Source organism: Nomascus leucogenys, chromosome 12 (genome assembly GCF_006542625.1).
Source record: "Nomascus leucogenys isolate Asia chromosome 12, Asia_NLE_v1, whole genome shotgun sequence".
In the NCBI taxonomy this organism is placed as follows: domain Eukaryota; kingdom Metazoa; phylum Chordata; class Mammalia; order Primates; family Hylobatidae; genus Nomascus; species Nomascus leucogenys.
The window spans coordinates 15,514,768-15,538,449 of record NC_044392.1 but is presented as its reverse complement, the minus strand read 5'-3'; the positions used below and the strand labels follow the sequence as shown (position 1 = coordinate 15,538,449).

General features: G+C 40.0%; 1 protein-coding gene across 2 annotated transcripts in view; it reads left to right on the top strand.

Moving 5' to 3' along the window:
* EFCAB14 (EF-hand calcium binding domain 14) overlaps nt 1-23,682 on the top strand; it is a 44,112-nt gene that overhangs the window by 11,371 nt on the left and 9,059 nt on the right. The window contains exons 4-9 of one of the 2 annotated variants that reach the window (XM_003259016.4): nt 11,019-11,117; nt 15,736-15,846; nt 17,981-18,085; nt 19,129-19,320; nt 20,756-20,842; nt 23,032-23,143. In XM_003259016.4, the coding sequence (XP_003259064.1) occupies nt 11,019-11,117; nt 15,736-15,846; nt 17,981-18,085; nt 19,129-19,320; nt 20,756-20,842; nt 23,032-23,143 (706 nt within the window). The remainder of the gene's footprint in view (nt 1-11,018; nt 11,118-15,735; nt 15,847-17,980; nt 18,086-19,128; nt 19,321-20,755; nt 20,843-23,031; nt 23,144-23,682) is intronic. The other variant, XM_030823857.1, reaches the window with a different exon arrangement.

The window sequence follows — 23,682 nt, the reverse complement described above, 5'->3', positions numbered from 1 at the left end:
TAGCCCCATCCCTGCTTTTTCCAGTTTAGTTAGGAAATGTGTATGTGTAGAAAAGAAAAGTCAAGTACCAGATCAATGACACACATGCAAAGTGCTTAAAAATAGATGTTATTTTTCTTGGGGCTAAGCAGGTATTGTCTTCTTCAGAGTAGAATCACAAAGTTCAGAATGAGCCAGTAGTGACGAGGAGTGCTGTGCTAGAAGAAAGTGCTTGCAAATGTATCTGAAGCCACACCTTTCAGCAATGGTCCAGGAGTGGGGCAGTTCAGCACTTAAGACCAGTGATAAGTAGTGTGGGGCAGTGGCTTCCAAACTTTTGCCTGGAACCTGCAGTAAAAAATGTTTTATATCATTACCCAGTAAACGCATACATACCTATTTGTAACTGACATAAACGTTTCTGAAACAGTAGCTCACCCTTAATATGTATGGTGCCTTATGACACTTTCCATTCAGTTCTATTTAATCTTTCAAAATTATTCATGAAATAATTCATGAGTTACAGCCCTCTAGTATTTACTCTGTCCTTTACCTTTGGATTCTAAGTAATTAGAGAAAAGCAGATATTCACCCCTTTTTTGCAAAAAGGATAGGAGAAATTGGCCTTGCCTACATTCACATAGCAAATTACATCAGGTGAAAGTAGACCACATTGAAGCACTGAAAGATAATCAGCATCTCTCCTGGGGCAAACTGGGGCTTCCATATAGGTAACCAGTCATGCAGTTTACCATTCTGAGAGGAGGATGATACTGTTCAGCATGAAAAGGCAAAGTCAGCTGTCTGTTTTTCATCTTGTTCTTGTAAACTGACGTTATAGGAAGAGTCAAAAGGGGATATTGGTACATGGTGGGAGAAAACACATAGATTTTCAAATCTTTGGTACATATGTTGGTTTCTGAGTTCTCTTTAACCAGGAAGCTAGACACAAAATAATCATTTTATTCTTAGCCTGCCATTATTTTTAATGCAAGAAGCACCTGAGAGGCAGATACAGTAAATCTCAATGTCATTGATAGGTTTTTGGAAACTGTGAACTTAAGTAAATGGCATATAATGAAACCAGTTTTATCATAGGCTAATTAATATAAACAAGACTTAAGGCCAGGTGTGGTGGCTCACACCTGTAATCCCAACACTTGGGGAGGCCAAGGTTGGAGAATCACTTGATCCCAGGAGTTCCAGATCAGCCTGGGCAACAAAGCAAGACCCTGTCTCTAGAAAAAAATAAAATAATTAGCCGGGCATGGTGGCGTACACCATTAGTCCCAGCAACTGAGGAGTCTGCAGCGGGAGGATTGCTTGAGCCTTGGAGTTTGAAGCTGCAGTGAGCTATGATCGTGTCACCGCACTCTAGCCTGGGCACCAGAGCAAGACCCTGTCTCCAAAAAAAAAAAAAAAAAAAAAAAAAAAAAGTTAAATTCCTAGGGCACATTTCTGGCCACAAAAAAAAAAAAAAAAAAAAAAAAAAAATCACTACACTTCCAGATAAAGACCAAAACACGTCTAATATTCAACATTGAAATAAATGTGAGCGATACATACATTTACAAAAGAGCAATAAAAGCAAGTAAAATAATTACTTACCCATTTATTTCAGTGCAGGGTTGGGTCATGAGTGGCCAGAGCCTATCCTGGCGGCTTAGGGTACAAAGCAGGAACCAGCCCTGGACAGGACGCCATCCCCATCGCAGGGCTTACTCACACACGCTTACCCTCAGACTGGGACTGTTTATACATGCCAACTAACCTAACATGCACAGCTTTGTGATGTGGGAGTACCTGGAGAAAACCCATGCCAACATGAAGAGAACATGCAAACAGACAGTGGCCCCAGCCAGGAGTCAGATTTTTTTCTCATCAACGTTATAACCAAATGACTTTGAACAAAATATTATTCAAGGACCTGCTATAAATAGGAAAGTTTACTTCTGTCCTAGGGCTTCATCTATGAAACTGGAAGAGATTGCACTGAAACCCTTTCCATTTCAGCATCAATATGCCTTCAAAGATGCTGGGACTGACTTATGAAGCCAGGCTGATAACAGAGGACTTCTCCATGAGCACAGGCCCAGAGCGTTGGTGATGGGAAAGCAGAGACTTGTGTTGTTTCGTAAGGGAGCTCAGCACTCTCTGTCTGAGTGGTTTTCTAAAATTAATGTTACACATCTCTGATGGTCTGTTGAAGTCAGAGGCATCTCTCCTAAACCAAAGTAGGTAGAAAAATAAAAGTAATATTTAACTATGTTTCCATAGCTAAACAACTGTCACTTAAGATGCTTTTAGTGGCAGTTGTTTTAGAAGCAATTCAAACTGGCTCAGACAAGAAGTGTTATTATACCACTTAATGAGAACTGTTCTTATCACAATGTAAGTTGAAGTTAATACAATCTGAAAAAAAGCCATTAGTTTGAAAAAAAAAAAGTTAAAATCAAATCTTCCCTTGAAAAAGCTTTAAATTAGTAGTTGAAATCTACTTTTCTGTTTTATTCATGAAACCTCTGGTTTTATACTCATTCCCTCTTGACTGTTATAGGGAGTCTCCTCCTACTTCTTGAAGACATTATTCAACAAACATTTACGTAGCTGCTTTTATGGAGCTAGGCTTTGGATTCTGTCTCAATCCATTCGGGCTGCTATAACAAAATATCTTAGACTACGTAACTTAAAAACAGCAGGGGCGGGGAAGTCCAAGATAAGGCACCAGCAGATTTGGTGTCTGGTGAAGGCTCATTATTTCATACATGTCACTTTCTTGCTGTGTCCTCACATGGCAGAACATAGTGGGCAAACAAGCTCCCTCTGACCTTTTTTTTTTTTTTTTTTTGAGACACAATCTCACTCTGTCACCCAGGCTGGGGTGCAGTGACGCAATCACAGCTCAGTGCAGCCTCAACCTCCCGGGCTCAAGTGATCCTCCCACCTCAGTCTCCGGAGTAGCTGGGACTGCAGGCACGCACTACCATGTCTGGCTAATTTTTTTTCTTTCTTTTTCTCTTTTTTTTTTTTTTTTTTTTTTTTGTAGAGACAGGGTCTCATTATTTCCCAGGCTAGTTGTAAACTCCTGCGATCAAGTGATCCTGCCACCTTAGCCTCCCAAAGTACTGGGATTACACATGTGAGCCACTGCCCCCAGTTCCCTCAAGGATCTTATAATCAGATGGAGGAAATAGAAAAGTAAACAGTTGTAAAGCAGCCTGATAAGCAAAAAGAAATAGGTCCAAATGAGTATTGTGAGGGCATTTTTAAGTATGTATCTCACCTAGACTGGGGCCAGGTGAGACTTCCAAGAGATCTTGAACTGAGTCCTGAAGGGCAAATAGGAGTTGGCCAGCTGAATTCTACAGAAAGAGAGAATAATATTTTGGTAGAACATTAGTGCAGTTGATCTTCATAATTTATGAATTCTGAACTTGCTAAATTTATTTGTAATCTCAAAATCTATACTTGTGACACTTTTGCAGTCATTCACCAACACATGCATAGCAGCAAGGAATTTGAGTCACCCAACATGCATATTTACAGCTGAGTTTGAACAAGGTGACATGCTGCCTTCTTGGTTCAGCTCTCATACTGTAAACAGTGTCTTTTTCACAATATATTTAATGCCATATTTTTTATATTTTTGTGCTGTTTTTGGTTATTTCCATGTTCAAAAATGTCCCTCAGCCATAGTGCTAACATGTTATCTATTGTTCCAAAGTGCAAGGAGGCTGATGTTCCCTATGGAAAAAATACATGTGTTAGATAGGCTTCTTTCGGGCATGAGTTATGGTTCTGCTGGCTGTGGGTTCAATGCCAATGAGTCAACAATATGCGTTAAATAAGCTGTCTTTAAACAGAAATACACATACAAGAAGGTTATGTATTGTATTGATCAGTTTAAAAAAATTGAGCAGGCTGGGCGCGGTGGCTCATGCCTGTAATCCCAGCACTTTGGGAGGCCAAGGTGGGTGGATCACGAGGTCAGGAGTTCGAGACCAGTCTGGCCAACATGGTGAAACCCCGTCTCTACTAAAAATACAAAAATTAGCCAGGCGTGATGGCGAGCACCTGTAATCCCAGCTACCTTGGAGGCTAAAGCAGGAGAATCACTTGAACCCGGGAGGCAGAGGTTGCAGTGAGCTGAGATCGTGCCATTGCACTCCAGCCTGGGCGACAAGAGCAAGACTCTGTCTCAAAAAAAAAAAAAAGTATGAGCAGAGGACTCACAGGAACCTAACCTGTGTTTCCCCAAGGAACAGTGGTTCAAATTCACTAATTGAATGTTTGTTGCAAGTTTTCTAGAACATAACTACCACTAATAATGACAATTGACTATATGTGCAAAAGTATAGATGAATGAAAACATGGTGTGTTCAGGGAATTTTAGTCACTCATTATAGCTACAGTATGGTTTGGTTAAAAAGGCCAGAGATAAGTAAGTCAGCAAGAGCCATATCAAGAAGGACCTTGAGTGCCCTTCTCCTATAGTACTCTGTGTAGCTCTCTTTTAGCACTCAGTCCAGATACCTTATGTGATGCTTATTTGCATATACTTCTAATTGCACTAGAAAGGTGTACACTGTATTCTAAGCCTTAAGCATGATATAAAGAAAACGATGGCAACAATGATGATGATGACGATGATGGTATTGACGATAACTGCCATTCATTAAATGCTTTCTTTGTGCCAGCCATTATTAGGTGCACTGCACATGTGATCTCCTTTCATGGCTTCTACAGTCCTATGAAGTAGGAGATGTTCTCTCCATTTTACAGATAAGAACACTGAGGTTCAAAGAAGTTAAGTAGCTTGTCCACAGTCACTCAGCTGTGTAGCAATACTAAAAGTAAAATATTCAAGTCCTGGAAGCCTCTCTTCTTTCCAGCTTCCCATGCTGCGTTACTTGGTAGCCCCTGTAGCATTCAGTAGGTGCTCAGTAAATAAAGTTGAAAGGATATGATGCTGAGTCCCTGCTAGGACTAATAATCACTCATCATTGATGATTGTCTGTTTTAATAACTTTTTCTTTACTATTTAAAGGACACTTAACTTCAACCCCAAAGCAAAAAAGCAGCATTTCCAACTTTATAGTATAAAATGATGTATTAAGCAAATGGTCTACAGTAGCTATTTTTAATTTTTCTAATGAAAAGTCATGTAATATGCATAAAAGTCATGACTTATCTTTTGGCTGGAATATGGATTTTTCTTAATGGGTTCTATTTAATTCAACGTTTTAGACTCTTTGAATTCCAAAGTGTGACTTTTCTAATACCTGAATCTGATCTGACATTCTAGAATGCATCTGTTAGAGGCCAGAGCAATTCCAGAGAAAGTAATGGGAGGGTGCCTCGTCTCCATTTTAGTTACATATATAAGCTTTGCTATAGTTTTCCACAGATTTTGGCATTATTTTACTGAAGAGAGGAATGCTAGAAGACGGAATCCAGCTTTGTAATTTATGGGTAAATAGCCAAGTCCGAGGGAATAGTGGGTGATCCAGGTTTTATAAGTGAGTAAGAAGACCTAAGTGATGTTTGGTACCTGGAAAGTGAATGGTCAGCTCTCCAGCGCATGCTTTTACAGTGAGGCAGCTGATACACTAGACATAGAGTGTCACACTAGACACAGAGTGTTTGCAGCATGGAGAAAAGTGCAGCAGCACCTCACTAGATCCTGCTGGCATTGGCTTTCAGCTGCTTCTTAACTTTGGGTGAAATGACAGCTGCCAACCAGTCACACTGGCTTTTTGTGAGACCACTACCATTCCCGAGATACTTCTGATTAGCCATGCACTCTGCCATAGCCTCAGGAGGCTGGAACTTTCAGTATCTGGAAGAATAATTTTTACCCGAAGAACAGCTTCTTCCTTTAGGATCTGGCCAGTTGTCAGTGGAGGAAGGAGTTTGTCCCCTTAGGTGGCTGAAAGGTAACCACATAATTGATAGGGCGTTAGGAATAACTATAGTCTTGCCCTTCAAACTGATCTTGAACCAACTGTGTACATACTTTGGGGCACTAAGGAAAACATACCTGGGGCAGGACCCCTTCCTAGCATTTTATGATTGGGCACGTTACAGTGGTCTCGGAAAGCCCCATGAGGGCGTGGAAGAAAGGGTCAGCCAAGAAAAGCCATCAAACCCTTTCCAAAGTTATGTGGTGTCTTTTTCCTGTGTGTGTATTTCTTTCTCATCTTTTATCTTTTTAAAAATTTCATAAGTAATTTGTGAATGGGTTCTTATATAAGATTTAAACTATAAAACACATATAGAAATCCTATGAAAATTTTCCTTCAATTCCCATCTCTGTGCTCCCATCTCACATGCACAGGCACACGCACATGCGCACACACACACACACACACACACACACTCTCTCTCTCTCTCTCTCTCTCTCTCTCTCTCTCTCTCTCTCTTTCTCATGGTCCCATAGGTGTCCAGTCAGTAATGTGGGCTGCATCCTTCTGGTTCTCTTTCTATTTACAAAATCATAATATTTTTAATATGAATTAGCCTATGGGTTACCATGCATGTGTGTTTGTAAATAAATAAGGTCATTCAATATATGTTCTACAACTTGCTTTTCCACTGAATATACCCACATTCTTAGTGATACACATTTAAATTGTTTCTAGTATTTTGCTGTTACAAATAAGGAAAAATTATTTTTAAAAAATATATCATGTACATGAGCTATTTTGTAAGATTTCTAGAAATGAAATTGCTAAAATAAAGAATATAAACATTTCAAATTTTGATGGATATTCCTAGATAAACTTCTTACAAGTCTTCTCTAATTTATACTCCCATAAGCAGTGCATGAAAATGCCTGTTTCTGTATGTCCTTTTCAAACCTGGATATCATTCATATCTTTTTAAAGGCATGAGTGAAAACCTCCTTAATGTAATTGCTTCTCTTAGGAAGTTTATGGTTTGCTGAGAGTATCTCTGTGGACTGAGGTTTCTCACCCATCTTGTTTTTAAATGGACAGAGTTACAATGTTGATGATTAGTCTGGTTATTCTGGAGTCCTTATGGAGAATTGCATATTTTAGTGCTTATTAATTTCACATTAAAGAACTGTCACTTATTTGATATTTCATCTGTACCAGGTACTATGCTAAGAGCTTTGATTATAGATCTCATTTAATTCTCATAGCCTGTATTGATCATCTGTTCCTTGGTTACAAATTACCCCAAAACTTAGTAGCCTAAAACAACAGTCATTTAGTATCTTATAGTTTCTATATGTCAGGAATTTGGGAGCAGCTTAGCAGACTGGTTCTGGCCAAGATCTCTAAGGTTGCAATTAAGATGTCATCCAGGTCTTTATAATCTGGAGGTCTGACTGGGGCTGGAGGTTCCTCACTCACATGGCTTTCGGTAGGAGGCCTCAGTTCCTCCCAACATGGACTTGTCATTCTGGGGCTACTCGAGTGTCCTCACAGCATGGCAGCTCCCTTCCCCAGAGTGACTAATCCAAGGAGAGCAAAGAAGAAGGCATAGGACCTTTTGTGACCTAGTTTCTAAAGTTGCCACTTGTCACTTCCACTTTATTCTGTTCTCTAGAAGCAAGTTACTTAAGTCAGGCTACACACTAGGGAAAGGGAAGTAGGTTTCACCTCTTGAAGGGAAGAAGACTATCAAAGAATTTGTAGACATATTTTGGAACCATCACACATCCTTATAAGATAGTTGTTAAATAGTTGTTGTTGTTATTATTATTATACCCAGTTACTGATGAAAAGAATAAGTTCACTACTTATCTAGCCTTATCTCCTACCCCCTGGCCTCTGTCTTGTACTCTTAGACTAGCCTTCTCAATGTCCATCCCAGACACGGTGTTCATTCTCAGCCATTCATTCAACAAATGCCAGTCTTTGTATCACGCGTATTGTGGAAAGTAAAACAGACATTGTCCTTGATCACATGAAGCTTATAGTCTTGTGGAAGAGAGAAACCTCAATCAAATAACCACCTAAACAAATCATTGTCACTTTGAGAAGTGCTATGAAAAGAAAGTACTCCTGAGCCTATTCATATTGTGTTCCCTATCCCCCGATGCCACCCTCACCCTTCTAACCTAGAAAGAATGCCTGCCTGGTTTTTATGTATAAAATTCTAACTTCTCTGTTAGAAATTAGAATTAGTACCAATTTGAGTCCTACTTCAGCGAAGCCTGTTTCTTTCAGCTTGCATTGATATCCTTTTCTCAGAACTTTATTCAGTACGACGTTTAATGCTTAATTGTTTCTTTAATGTACTCTTGCCTTGTCTCTCAGTTATATTGAAAGCTCCTTAAGGTGACAGACCTAAGAGTTTCCCTTAATTCTTCTATCTTCCCCACTGTTAACACCCAGTCCCAGCAAATCGTATCGTCTCTACTTCTGCTACTACCTCTACTACCACTCAAGTCTAAACCACCGTTATCGCTTGCCGAGACTACACAGATCGCCTTCTTACTGGTCTCTCCATTTCTACTGACAGCCGTAGTAGTCTTCTACAAGGTGTCTCCATTCATGTAATTTTCCTGCTTACACACCCCTGCCTATCACACCTCAAGTAAAACCCATATGCTTGTTCTGGTTTACAGAGTCCTGCCTGTTCTGGCACTTTACTGTACAACTGGCCTCACCACCTACTTTGTCTCTCTGTCTCTCTCACATACACACACACATTATGAGATCCTGCCACCTAAACTTCTATTCTCTGAATATGCCAATCTCTTTCCTGTACTAGGGCTTTTGGTCTAGCAGTTCCCTCTTCCCTGAAATAGGCCTCATCCAATCTTCATATGATTAATTCTTTCTTATTATTTAGATCTCAGTTTAAATTTTATCTCCTTACAGAGGCCTCCGCAGACCGATCGGTCTAAAAGTTGCTACCCAGTCAGTCCTATCAAGTTACCTTATTTTAATTTTTTTCTAGTGCTTCCCACTATCTGATATTTTTCTATATAAAAGTGTCTGTCTCCTTGCACTAAAATGTAAACACCACAGGATCCCTGACATCTGTGTTGTTCACCACTGGTGAATAATAGGGTCCAATAGTATTTGTTTTATTAGTGAGTGGCTGAAAATTTGTCTTAAGCCTTGAACTTTTTCCTCCTAAAAGAAAAGAGGGAAAAGAGAACTTGAGTTCCCAAGTTCCCAGGCTCGTTACCAGACTCCCTGTCTCAGACCAAGCTACTACTGCTTACTCAGAGAGCTTTGTTTAAATTAAATTCTTTGCATAGCCGGACATGGTGGCTCATGCCTGTTATCCCAGCACTTTGGGAGACCAAGGCAGGCAGATCACTTGAGGCCAAGTTCGAGACCAGCCTGGCCAACATGGCGAAACCCCTATCTCTACTGAAAATGCGAAAATTTGCCAGGTGTAGGGGCATGCACCTGTAATCCCGGCTACTCAAGAGGCTAAGGCACGAGAATCACTTGAACCCGGGAGACAGAGGCTGCAGTGAGCCGAGATCACTCCACTGTACTCCAGCCTGGGCGACAGAGCAAGACTGTCTCAAAAAAAAAAAGAAAAGAAAAAATTCTTAGCATAGTAGTTATTACAATCTGGTTTCTTTTCTTTGTTTTTCTGTCACCTTTTACTAGGATGTATGCTCCATGAGAGCAGAGCTTCATGGTCTTGTTTGCCTCTCTGCTGTCTCCACAATGATTGCAGCAGTGTCTGGCACAGAGATGCCAAATACTTGCTAAAGGAATGAGTAGGGAATCAGGTTCTGTTTTGACTTACATCCCCCAGTGCCTACCACTGTGCTTGGCCCATAACAAGTGCCCAGAAACTGGTGGGTACCTTATGAGGCCACTCTGAATATAATTGCTATTGGTAGATCTGTGTTCTCATCCTAGAATTTAGAATAGGAAAGCAGTTTAGAACTAAGAATCTTTCAAGTGTTTTGAGCCAAACTGCAAAGCTTTTAGAATATTGTCTCTGCGGCCTGAAACTGACTATTACACAGGTTCCCCCAGTTCCCATTCAAGAGCAAAGTCTAGATATTTAGAATTCTATGCCTAAATAGCAGAAGGGAAGCCCCATTTTATTTTGATTAAATTCCTATTTTAATACATACATTGCATCAGTCAGTGAGTCAGTGAGTATTTATTGAGCCCCTTCAGGATACAAAGTAGTGCTCTGGTTGAGCTATTGAGTTTGAAATATTAGTCACATTATTAAACCAAAACCAAATCCCCAAGTAGTTGAAAGTGCTGTTCAAATTGTCAGAGTGCAGTTCCTGTAGACTGTATTTTGTGAGATGGGCTTTTACTTTATAATATATGTTCCCACTTGGGCAGGAACAAAAGTTTGGTAAATTACCGAGGTGTTACATTTTACCAAAATGAAATTTTGAAGTGAGCCTTCATCATTAGCTTTCTTCCTGTCCAATTGTTGAAGGAGTGTGTGACAATTACAGCATCTTTTGAGTAATTTAAGATTTTGGGGGGGCCGGGCGTGGTGGCTCACACTTGTAATCCCAGCACTTTGGGAGGCCTAGGCGGGCGGATCACGAGGTCAGGAGATCGAGACCACGGTGAAACCCCGTCTCTACTAAAAAAAAATACAAAAAATTAGCCGGGCGTGGTGGCGGGCGCCAGTAGTCCCAGCTACTAGGAGAGGCTGAGGCAGGAGAATGGCGTGAACCCGGGAGGCGGAGCTTGCAGTGAGCCGAGATCGTGCCACTGCACTCCAGCCTGGGCGACAGAGCGAGACTCCTTCTCAAAAAAAAAAAAAAAAAAAAAAAGATTTTGGGATCTTGTGCTGCCAGGACAGGGTGAAGAATAACACTTGCCTTTACTCTTTGGCACTAGTGTTCAAATTGGGCAGGGAAAGAAGGGGTATTATTGTTGCCTCCCAGATCCCAACTCTATCCAAAGTACTATTTCCTTTACTTCTGTGACCTGACAGGGTTGCAGAAACACATAAAATCCTAGACTATCTTGACATCACCAACTATAGAGTTTGTGAAGGTAACGTGTCCTCTACAAATTCTCATTTGTTTTCATTGTTTGTTACTCTTTTTTGTTCAGATTTCTCTGTTGACTTCTGCAGTGAACCACCTCAAAGCCAATGTTAAGTCAGCTGCAGACTTGATTAGCCTGCCTACCACTGTAGAGGGACTTCAGAAGGTAGGTGCCATGTGTGGGTACAGAGACTTCAGAAGGTAGATGCCATGTGTGGGTACTATTTGCCATAATTCTAGCTTTTTATAAGTTTTCATTGAAAGCCTAGCATTTGAAATCAGCTGCTCCAAGAGGGCAGTAATGGAGTGTATCATTGTGTCCTAAAGAATTCAGAACAATTTTGTTTTGGTCTGGTTAGTTAGGCCTTTAATTTGCAACAGGTTACATCAGCTGTGATTTATATGGGTTCATACCTTTATTATTTGGCTCTCTGAGTCCCAGAATTGCTCTGCTGGCACTCTCGTGTTAGCATATATGGGTTTGCTTTTCAGCTTGGTTTTTCAGTTCACCACTCACAATGTCTTCATTAAAGCAGACCAATTGTACACGATAGTTGCCCTAAATCTCTGTTATTTTCCATAATTAAGAAAGTTTAAAAAAAAAAGATGACCCGGGGAAATGCAAAAATTAAAAATTCAGGAAACAAGTGTTGGCAAGGATATGTGGAACAAAGGAAATTTTCAAACACTCCTGCTCCTGCTAAGAGTATAAATTGGTAAAAATCACTTTGGAGGCTGGGCATGGTAGCTCATGACTGTAATCCCAACATTTTCGGAGGCTGAGCCAGGAGGATCACTTGAACCCAGGAATTACAGACCAGCTTGGGCAACATAGGGAGACCTCGTCTTTACAAAAAATTTTAAAGTTAGCTGGGCATGGTGGCACACACCTGTAGTCCCAGCTACATGGGAGGCTGAGGTAGGAAGATCACTTGAGCCTGGGAGGTTGAGGCTACAGTGAGCTGTGACCAACCAGATGAATAGTACTCAGGGATCCTGAGAGATGGATGGGAAGAGTGGATGGGGTAGGAAGGAGAAGAAGGTGCCTAATTCGAACATAAAGAACATCATCCCCTGACACAGGAAATGGAAGAAGGGATTCCCCAAACAGTGGATATCAAATCTAGGATCTTTGAATTATAAAAATATGTGCTAAGTTTGATCAGATTATGTGCCAGGGTCTATGAGCATGTGAATTCTTTCCACAAAGGAGCAAGAAATTTCTAAGCCGTAAGCAAAGACAAAATTTGCTATTTTATAGCCACACCATCTGTGTGTGCTCGGTCTCCATAATTTGCTACTTGTCCAATGTGGCCATCTACTTACAACTTTGGGGGGGTAAAAAAAAAAAAAAGGGTAGGGACAACTCTGATGAGGCCAGATTCTTGCCATTGTTCCTAGGGCCAAGTCAGGAAATGATAGGCTTCTGTAGCCATTAGTACAGAAGCAGCTCTCACAGTCTTGCATTAGAAAAGGAAACTGGTTTATTCTTTTTTTTATTATACTTTAAGTTCTAGGGTACATGTGCACAACATGCAAGTTTGTTACATATGTATACATGTGCCATGTTGGTGTGCTGCACCCATTAACTTGTCATTTACATTAGATATATCTCCTAATGCTTTCCCTCCCCCTCCTCCAACCCCACAACAGGCCCTGGGATGTGATGTTCCCCTTCCTGTGTCCAAGTGTTCTCATTGTTCAGTTCCCACCTATGAGTGAGAACATGTGGTGTTTGGTTTTTTGTCCTTGCAGTAGTTTGCTGAGAATGATGGTTTCCAGCTTCATCTATGTCCCTACAAAGGACATGAACTCATCCTTTTTTATGGCTGCATAGTATTCCATAGTGTATATGTGCCATGTTTTCTTAATCCAGTCTATCACTGATGGACGTTTGGGTTGGTTCCAAGTCTTTGCTATTGTGAATAGTGCTGCAATAAATATACGTGTGCATGTGTCTTTATAGCAACATGATTTATAATCCTTTGGGTATATACCCAGTAATGGGATGGCTGTGTCAAATGGTATTTCTAGTTCTAGATCCCTGAGGAATCGCCACACTGTCTTCCACAATGGTTGAACTAGTTTACAGTCCCACCAACAGTGTAAAAGTGTTCCAACTTCTCCACATCCTCTCCAGCACCTGTTGTTTCCTGACTTTTAATGATTGCCATTCTAACTGGTGTGAGATGGTATCTCATTGTGGTTTTGATTTGCATTTCTCTGATGGCCAGTGATGATGAGCATTTTTTCATGTGTCTGTTGGCTGCATAAATGTCTTCTTTTGAAAAGTGTCTGTTCATATCCTTCGCCCACTTTTTGATGGGGTTATTTGTTTTTTTCTTATAAATTTGTTTGAGTTCTTTGTAGATTCTGGATATTAGCCCTTTGTCAGATAAGTAGATTGCAAAAATTTTCTCCCATTCTGTAGGCTGCCTGCTCACTCTGATGGTAGTTTCTTTTGCTGTGCAGAAGCTCTTTAGTTTAATTAGATCCCATTTGTCAATTTTGGCTTTTGTTGCCATTGCCTTTGGTGTTTTAGACATGAAGTCCTTGCCCATGCCTATGTCCTGAATGGTATTGCCTAGGTTTTCTTCTAGGGTTTTTATGGTTTTAGGTCTAACATTTAAGTCTTTAATCCATCTTGAATTAATTTTTGTATCAGGTGTAAGGAAGGGATCCAGTTTCAGCTTTCTACATATGGCTAGCCAGTTGTCCCAGCAACGTTTATTAAATAGGGAATCCTTTCCCCATTTTCTGTTTTTGTCAGGTTTGTGAAAGATCAGATGGTTGTAGATGTGTGGTATTATTTCTGAAGGCTCTGTTCTGTTCCATTGGTCTATATCTCTGTTTTGGTACCAGAAAAGGAAACTGGTTTATTCTTGAATGTATTCATTCAATAAACATTTGTGGAACTTCCTCCAGTATGTACCAGGCACTTTGCAGTTGATGGGAATACTAGTTTCAGAGTTTTGCTCCAGAGTTCACATGGCTCTGTCAGCTGCTTCCTTAGGGGAAAAAAAAAAAAGAAAAAAAAATCCTTAAACAAGAGCTTACTATCTTCTGGCATCCTAATGGGCTCATACATCCAGCCAGTGAGGATTGGATTCACAAACAGTAGGTGTCTTTGAATGCCTGTGGCTTTTGTAACAGGCATTCAGAGCTTACATAGATAGCAACAGAGCTTACATAGATAGCAAACCAGCTTAGATACTTTTACCCAGTGTGTTGTCTCTGCAAATCTGTGTGTTTATGGTGCCAGGCACTGTGTTTCTTTCAAGTGGCTCAGTTTTGAAGTGGTAGGTCATCCCAAGTACCTATTGTATCTCATGTAATTTTTTTTAACATCATCTCGTGTTCTCTTGGATTCTTGGATATCAGTGTAATAAAAATGACCTTGGTTAAAAATACTAATGTGGCACTGTAAAACTGTCAGCATGTCTTGAAAAGGCCAAAACTCACTGAATAGTAACACCCTTTTAGATGTTCCCTTAGGAAAGGTCTTTTTTAAAACATGGCTTCTGAATTATATCTCCAAGTTCCCTGTCCACTTGGGCTTTTTAGGGCTAATGAAAGCAAATAAGCCACTACTCATATCTCTATTCAATGGTTGCTGACAGGATTCTACTTTTCTTTCATCTCTGCAGTATTGAGTTTCCTAAAGCCAGATATGGTTCCCTCCCACTTTTGCTCGAAGTGTCCTTTGCTCCTAACAAGTGGCAGTCTACTGTGTTAGCTTGGCCATCTGCCTGCCCACAGCAGGGATTGACAGAGGCAGTTTGTGAGAGAACCTTATCCCTGGGTTCCAGATTTATAAACTAATATTTTTTCTTTAGGGAAGATTTGGTTTTCCTCTAGGAAAAATCATTTAAATTAAGAAAATTACTTGTTTGATTGATTGATAGTGAGAGAGAGAGAGAGAGAGAGTGCTGTTAATTATCTCAGTATACACTACATGGAGTCATAGTTTGAAGATATTTGAAATAATTAGAAACACCGATTTTCATTAGGGCAGTGTTTCATTAGGGCAATGTAAATTAAAATCACAATATACACTTCCATTAGAATGGCTAAAGTTGAAAAGAATGACTGTACCAATATTGGTGAGGATGTGGAGTAACAGGAACTCTCATTCCCTGCTGGTAGGAATATAAAATGGCATAACCATTTTAGAACATTGTTGGGCAGTTTTTTAACAAGTGAAGCATAGATCTGCTTTATGATCAGCCATTCACCTGCTAGGTATTATGGCGATTAGAAAGCATATGATAAAGGGGAATGACTGTAAGTCCACATAAAGACCTGAACATGAATGTTTATAGCATCTTCATTTGTAATAGTCAAATATTGAACACAGCCTAAATGTCCATGAGCAGGGGAGAGAGAAACTGTGATAGAGCCACACAATGGAATGCTGCTCGGCAGCCTGCCAAGTAGCCTCAACATGGATGAATCCCAATTCTGCTGAGTAGAAGAAGCCACACTTTCAAAAGCACTACTTGCTCACTGGTTCTACTTATGTAAAATCTAGAAAATGAAGACTGATTTATTGTGACAGAAAGTGGATCAGTGGTTGCCTGGGAACGATCGGCAAGGGAGTGATTACAGAGGGTCATGAGGAAACTTTTAGAGGTGATGAGTGTTTATTATCTTGATTGTAGTACTGGTTTCACAATTGTTTATGTGTCAAAACATTCAAATTATACATTTTGAATATGTACAGTTTATTGCATGTCAGTTGTCTCTTAAAGCTTTTTTACACCTTCCTATATGTGTCCGTTCAGAGTGTAGCTTCCATTGGCAATACTTTAAACAGCGTCCATCTTGCTGTGGAAGCACTACAGAAAACGGTGGATGAACACAAGAAAACGATGGAATTACTGCAGACTGATATGGTAAGGAGACCCAGCAAGTCAGCATGCTCCTGCTCACCCTTTTTTGTGTAAGAGTCATGATGCCAACTTTCCACTAATCTGAAAAGGCCCTGCTCTGCATCTGTTCAAAAGATCTAATAAGCAGTATACATTGATTGTTCTACAATTTGTTAATAAAGCAATTATGGTAGATAGAATTAAAAGCCAAATCTTTTGCAAACATAGTACTGGAGGAGGTAAGGTAATAAGACACAGTTCCTGAGGATGGAATGGGTAGGACAGAAAATGGAAAAGAAGGAAAGGGAAGTGGAAAAGTGTCTCATTGTTTATTTCTACATAACAAAGCACCCCCAGAAGTTTGTGGCTTAAAACAAGTAATTATTTCTCACTATTCTGTGCATCAGGAATTTGAGCAAGGCTCTTAGACTCCCAAATGCTGAAACGTATGCTCGTGGATGAAAGGCAGGCTGTCTAGCATGCTCCAGCTCCAGCCAGGCTGTCAGTTAAATGCAGCCTACAACACATGGAACAGCACCACCCCCATCCCTCAACCCCCAGCTGAGCCCGGTCAACCCACAGAATCATGAGGATACTTAATTGTTGTTGTTTTAAGCCACAAAGCTTTGGGATAATTTGTTAGGCAGCAACAGATAACTGACAGAAGCAAACCCCTCCAGTGCCTAGGAATTGTTTTCAAATATCTCTGGATCACTTAGTGCTGCTGCAGATGTAAGCTGTCTGCAGTCATTTGGAGGCCTTAATCAATCACTTAATGGGTGACAGCCCCATGAAGGATTTATGAAGAGTAAAAAAGGATGGTGCAGCCCTTGCCATCTTGCTGGGAAGATGAATTATGTGTAACTCATCTGAAATCAGGACTATTCAAGGCACACAAAAGTTCCCTAGTCTCTCTGCCAATTTCTGGATCTGCCCGCCACCCCCACCTGCTCTTTGCAAGCTTCAGAATTCCAAGTTTAAATTGGGAAGTTTGTACCAAGGAGACCTGGGCTATATTAGAGAGCTCTAGAAGAGAGTTTTTTTCCATTTTCTTCAGGACTGGCACACCTCACTGTTACTTAGTGGGGCTAACCCAGAGGAAAAAACATTGATCTGGGTGTCCAGACCCCTGGTTCTGGTTCTAACTGCCACTGAGTGACTGTGTGACCCATAGTAACAAAGACCCCTCTAATTTAGCAATTCTTTTATTATTTTAATGTCTTGATTATGGTCTCAAGTAATTCACTATTTTCCAAAATAATTTTTCCTAACTAAAGAATTTCCTCCTTTCTAGAACCATGGATTCCCCCCGCCTTCTGTCCTCTTTTTCTCTTTATTGTTGCCTTTTGGTTTTCTTATAAAAACAGGGTTGATTTCAGATTTCAAGGAAAACAACTTATTTTCACTAGTTGCATTCTGTTATAATTAAATCTACTTCTTTTAAATTTCCATAGCTGCCGATAGTAATCCTCCTACTGTCATTCTTTATGCTAGATAAGTCATAATTATGGGCTCTGAAGGGTTAAGCCATGCAAAGTTTTCCTCACTAAAGGAAAAGTGTATGTAAACATGTTATACTTCAGTCTCTGGAAAGAAACTTGAGCAGTGGGAAGGGAATGGGAAAGGAAAGATAACCCTCAAACATAAGTCTTACTTAGCATAATGCTATAAGGGAAAAACTAATAATGCACGTGATTGGTGGTTATGCTAAATGCCCAAAGCCAGTGGTTACATAACTGGCTGCCTTTTTAATGTCAAAGCTCTTGTGTCCAGTGGAAACAATGACACTGTCCCAGGTTGAGACCGAGTTGGTCCCCGGAAAGTTACAGTGATGCTATAGTTTCTCTGGGAGTACAGGCAATGGGGCAAAGGAGAAATGGTTTCTAGGGAGTTCATTCCTTTAAGTGATTGAGAAATAGACTAGGAGGATCTCAGTTCCCTGATGTAATCTTGGTGCTGCTGGCCTAGCGCATGCTCAAGCTGGGTTCTCTCAGAACCTAGCACAGGGCTGGTTAGCCTGTACATTCCCTGGCAATACTTACTGATTAATCTGTGGATGCATTCTGGGGGAGGCTAGAATGTTCTAGGACATTCTCAGATAGTTAAGTAGACCTAATAATTCTTTGTTGCCTACACTAAACTTCTATCCTCTTAACAGAATCAGCACTTCTTGAAGGAGACTCCTGGAAGCAACCAGATCATTCCATCACCTTCAGCCACATCAGAACTTGACAATAAAACCCACAGTGAGAATTTGAAACAGGTGCTTTTTATCTCTGGCTTAACTCCCTGTGACCACAGTGCACTGCAGAGGCAGCCAAATAGTTTGGGCTTAGGGTTTGGTGTCTCAGCAGGTGCCTCCTGTATTTATTTGCCTGCCTGGGAGCTGAGCAGAGAGGAATGTGTGTTGGTATCTCGGGGATCCATATTGCTGTCCTTTCCCTTCTTTGGTGCTTTGCAGTTTCTCCCTGCACATCAGTCAGTGGAGTAAATTCCTTTTCTTATCTTGAAAGACATAGAATGAGCAGATTATCCTGAAACTCTTTATGAAAAAATAGCTATCTGGGCAGGTTAAAGATGAATGGATAGCAAAGTAATCCAGAGTGATGGCTATTTTGAGCCATAGTAAATTCTAAGAATGTTAGAAAGCATATCCTTGAAAATCAGGATTTTCTAAAGTCTAAAGACGAAAAGGCAAGAGGGGGAAAAAAGACTATTGAGTTCAGAATCACATTAAAGAGAATAGAGGAAATCTTCACTAAGAAGAATTCCTGTCCTGAGTTTAATGCCCTTAGAAACCTATAGTTATCATTCTTTTTAAAGTAGCAATCAGTACTGGAGGATGTCAATAAAAATAATTGAATCTTATACTAAACAATGCACTACTTGTTACGGTTTTGTTACATGAGCCAATTCAGTAATTGGTATTGTTCCTGAGGTAGATTTGTTCTGACAAATTAGGTTAATGGACCTTTCAGTTAATAACCCAGCAAGCCTTTCCACCAGCAGGTGAGGTAAACATTGGAGAAATCAATTCCCAAGCTCTCAGCTTTCTGGGACCAAAGAGTGAATCATGTAGGTACTCCTCTTCCCTCTTTCCCCCTCCTGTCTAGCTGAGGCCAAACAATTCCAAAAGGAGCAATTTAGAGTGCAAAGGACAAAGCAAAAACAGACGATTGGTGGTCAAAACCAGGAAAAGGGGTTTACTTCAGTACTTGACATAGTAATGGTTGTTCGGTGCTGCTGGCCTGCTTGTCCAATTTACGTCTTTAGTGGATTGCATAACTTTATTTATTTCCACTCTAGGATATCCTGTACCTTCACAACTCTTTAGAGGAGGTAAACAGTGCCCTAGTGGGGTACCAGAGACAGAATGATCTTAAACTCGAGGGAATGAACGAGACAGTCAGTAATCTTACCCAGAGAGTCAACCTGATAGAAAGCGATGTGGTTGCTATGAGCAAGGTAGAAAAGAAAGCAAACCTGTCCTTCAGCATGGTAAGCCTTTTCTGATCTTTTGTGACATGCAGTGTGTTTTGTCTGTGCATGGATGACATTCTCCCACCTTTTGAGAACAGCCTTCTGGCATATTTGAGAGGCTACACATTTGTGTTGTGCTTAATCCGTGTCTCATTTAATCCTCACACTAGCTGTGTGATGTGAAAGGCCAGGCAGTGTTTGTCCTGATTTGGAGAGGGAGATGTGGAGAGGTCGAGTCGCTTACCAAGGCCTCACCACAAGTTGTTGGCAGAGATGACAAGGCTACTGTCATGTTACCGGTGCGCCATCTGGTAGGGAAGTGCTGGCACGTATTTCCAAGGGCCTTCTGGGTCTTTTCTTTTTTAAGTTATTAGGGCTGGGAGCCATGAAAATGATGTAACCAAAAATCTTTTATCATTTCTTTAAGCCTGAACTTGGCTTTCATATTTATCCTGCTGTCTATATATTAAGGGGAACTTTTTGCATATGTCAGGAAACAGATCAGGTCAGATCAGCTCCCCAACTTAAGAGGTCGTTGAGTTCACCTCCTCATTTTACATGTAAGGAAACTGACCTACTAAGTCACTGGTTTTCATATTGTTGTGAATGAAATGTGCAGTTTCACATAAACTTTGTGCAGGGATCCACATGGATTCTTTTTTTAATAACTGCAGCCCCCACCCTTAACAACTTCATATAGCAAAGACACAGGCATATATTTAAAAATAGAAACCAAATACAGGAAATTGTGCCATAAATTCAAGTAACCACCAAAGCTGGAAGCAAGCCCACAAATAAAGTCAAACTCTGGTTCATGGAAAGCAGTATTTGAACTGGCTCTGCCACAGTGGAGCCTTGGCAATTTGCCTGGACTTGGCTTTGAAGGGTGGAGTGGGAAGACCTGTTCCCCTCCTGCTTTACAGGGGTGTATAATTTACTACAAAGCTGTGAAGATTAAAGGAGCTTTATTTTACAAAGCCCTTTTGAACTCAGCTAAACTAGGTTGGCTAAGAATTTTGGATGATGAGTATTATGCCTTGAAAGTTTTCAAGGCTTATTGTGAAAACTTACCACTCCTAAACTCTCTTTACTGTCTCTGCCCTCTCCCCCTACTTTATATTTCTCCAGCAGAGAAAATAGGTAATAGTATCCATCTGTCCTACGTTTCATAGAGCAGCATCATACTCAGCATGGTATTTTGAGCAAAAGTTCTACCACCTTTTATCCTTCGAAGCCTTAAAGTTTGTGACTGAAACAGCTAGAAACTTTGTCTCTCTGGCCTTTCTCCCTCTCTCCTCCCATCTCCCACTCCTCTGCAATTTCTGTTGAGAGTGTTCTGAGATCCTTTAAATAAGTTTGACCAATTTGTTTAAGAGTGCTAGATGTTCAAGTTTTAATGTTTACCTTTAATCTTCCCTTTGTTTGTTTGTTTGTTTTTGTTTTGCCCTTTAAGATGGGTGATAGATCTGCCACTCTGAAAAGAGAGTCTTTTGATCAAGTCACCAACAGAACAGATACAGTAAAAATCCAAAGCATAAAGGTAAATAATGGGAGGCTTACCCTGAAGTAAAAGTAAATGCAGCAGCATCTCTGTGCTTTTGATCTACTGCTACTTTTTCAAAGGGCGTACTTTTGTTCTCATGTGCTGAAACTTCAAAACAAAGCAATTAGTAAATTAGTATATTAGTGAATAAATGAATACTTTTTTAGGCACCTACTCTGTGCCAAACACTTTAATAGGAGCTGGGGGGACCATAGTGAGCAAGGCAGACATGTGACCCCTATTCTGGTGGAGCTCGAAGTCCTGTCAGTCAGAAAATCGTTAACACATAATTGAACAGGTCATGAATCATGAGTATGATAAGTATTATAAAGGACAAATACAGGATATGATAAGATCAAGAAGGCTTCCCTAAGGAAATGACTTTTATGCTAAGACAGTAAGTTATTTGTACTAATGATGGGGGACAGAGGCATAGATAATCTAAAAATGGTGTCTAATCTAAAATTTATTTCCTATTTTTATATTGCAATCTCAATGTATTCATAGTCCATTTAAACCTCAGCCAGTTCCCTTCACCTTGTACCTTCCCCTTTTTTGTTCTTCCCAGACATACTGTCAAGACAAGCAATCTATGATATGCTTTGATATTCCAGAAAAGAAAGTGTGATTACAGTATTCTCTGATTAGAATGTTAAACTCTGGGCTAAGATAAAGGAAAAGCCAGGAATATTATGACCAAGTGACTAAATTACCATCTCAAATGCATATTATGTTTGAGAAGTTGGAAGATCTGAGGTTCAGAGAAAATGAACTTGAACTGGAACCACACAGTAAAGGCAGCTTTTGATGTAATGCTTTCCATCTTTATTTTTATTTCCTTAATAGTTTTATATTATCTAGATAAAGTCACAATATATTAAGGTTTTAATGCATCATAAGCTAAGCTTTTGCTGAGTTTTCTAACTGCTTCTGCAGATTTTTTTTAAACCTCACCTAGAGAAGACAGAAAAACTGAAGAGCCAGATGTAAACTTTGAGCACAAAAAAACTAATAGGTGGTTTCTATTAGAAAGTAGTAGCAATTTCAGCCACAGTTCACATTTTAACAATAAATGTCAGAACACACTAGTACACACGTGTACATAAATTTCATCTTGGCTTTACTTTCAGGCCTTTTTTGTTTTTAACTGTCATCCCAGGGTATCAGTTCCTTTGTCCTACCTCATCCAAACATCCTAACCAGATACAATTTCTCCTTACCATTAGTTCTTCAAACATTTAGTACCTAGTTTTCACTACATATGTTCATATTTTAGCTCCCTAAATAAACTGAGTGAACTACTATACAGTAACTATTAGAGTAGAAATAAGATAGCAGCAAGATAAGTAAATACATAATAATTACTTATACAAGAAAAGTAAATCATAATAATTAATAGAATAAATGTGTAATAAGTTGGTGTTCTAATTAAACATAGGATCAAGACCTTTCACACTCATCTAAGCAGTTAGAAACGAGCCTCATAGAAACCAGATGTCTCTCTTTTTATAATTAAATATATTTGTATATGCCACTCTTGATACTCCTGGGAATGAGGCAAGGTATGGGGGAAAAACTTTTTTAAAAGATCAAGCAAGACTTTGAATTAGAAATATTACAGCTCCTTCTTTATGTCCTAACAGTTTCTGCCACCAGTTGACTCATCACCAGGGAGAAACAGAGGAAAGATCAGGGGAAAACTTGTCGTTTGTTTTTGTTCAGTTCCTTCTTTTTGTAAGGTGGTAAGAGCATGAAATTCTGCCTAAAGTGGTCTAGTCACAAGGTGAAGCAAGATATTTCGGAAAGTTATTTAGTTAGTGTGAAATAGCTCCTAGAAAACAAGATCCTGCTCATTTAGGAAATGGGTGCCGCATAGGCACCTGAGCAAGGGTACATTTCCTTTACTGCTGACACATGCATTCCTTTCCCCATCAGCCAAATATTCACAGTGAATCAGATCATCTGTAGCATAATGTTCCCTTAATAGTCTCAAATCCAGCAAGATACTTATCAGTGCTGAGGACCAAAGACATCACCAGTATATGTTGATTCATTCTTTTATTGTCTTTATAGGGAACCTACTGAGGGTCAAACACTACATGCTAAACAGGCTCTGGGAATACAGTGGACAATTAGATGAAGTCTTACTACCACCTTAAACCTTCTGTAATCTTTATTTTGGGCAGAGAGAAGATAGTTCAAATTCTCAGGTATCCAAGCTAAGAGAGAAACTCCAGCTGATCAGTGCTCTTACAAACAAACCTGAGAGCAACAGGCCTCCAGAGACCGCCAATGAAGGTGAGAGCAGAGCCGGCTTCTTAATATTTCATGGAGGCTTGAGCAGCTTGCCTCCCACATGGGGAGCAGGGAAGGTGTCCCAGCAGTACTGATCGCACCAAGCGAGTGATGCCTGAACGCACCGAGATGAAGCTGATACACTTTGCTTTCATTTAGAAAAGGCCCATTTTGTACATGATTTGTACTCTAGTCTATTAAGGGAAGAATCGGTAATGTTTAGCTGGAAATAGAATTCTCCATGCTGTCTGCATCCAATTATAGGCAAAAATGTTACTGTCATAGCGTATATTAAACCAGCCCTAAAAGTTGTTTATGGGAGTCTTTTCCTTTCTGTAAGTGCATAACATGTATTTAAAAATAAATATTCGTCCTTCTGAAAATCGTTAACAAAAATAATGATGGGATCTTTGGGTTGGGAGGGTCTTTGGCTTTAGGTATGGACCTGTCTAATCAATATTAGCAGATACATTAGCCTCCACTGATTTAGACCCTGTGAGGACATAACCAAGGCACTGGACTGTGTTAGCTTTGACCCTTTC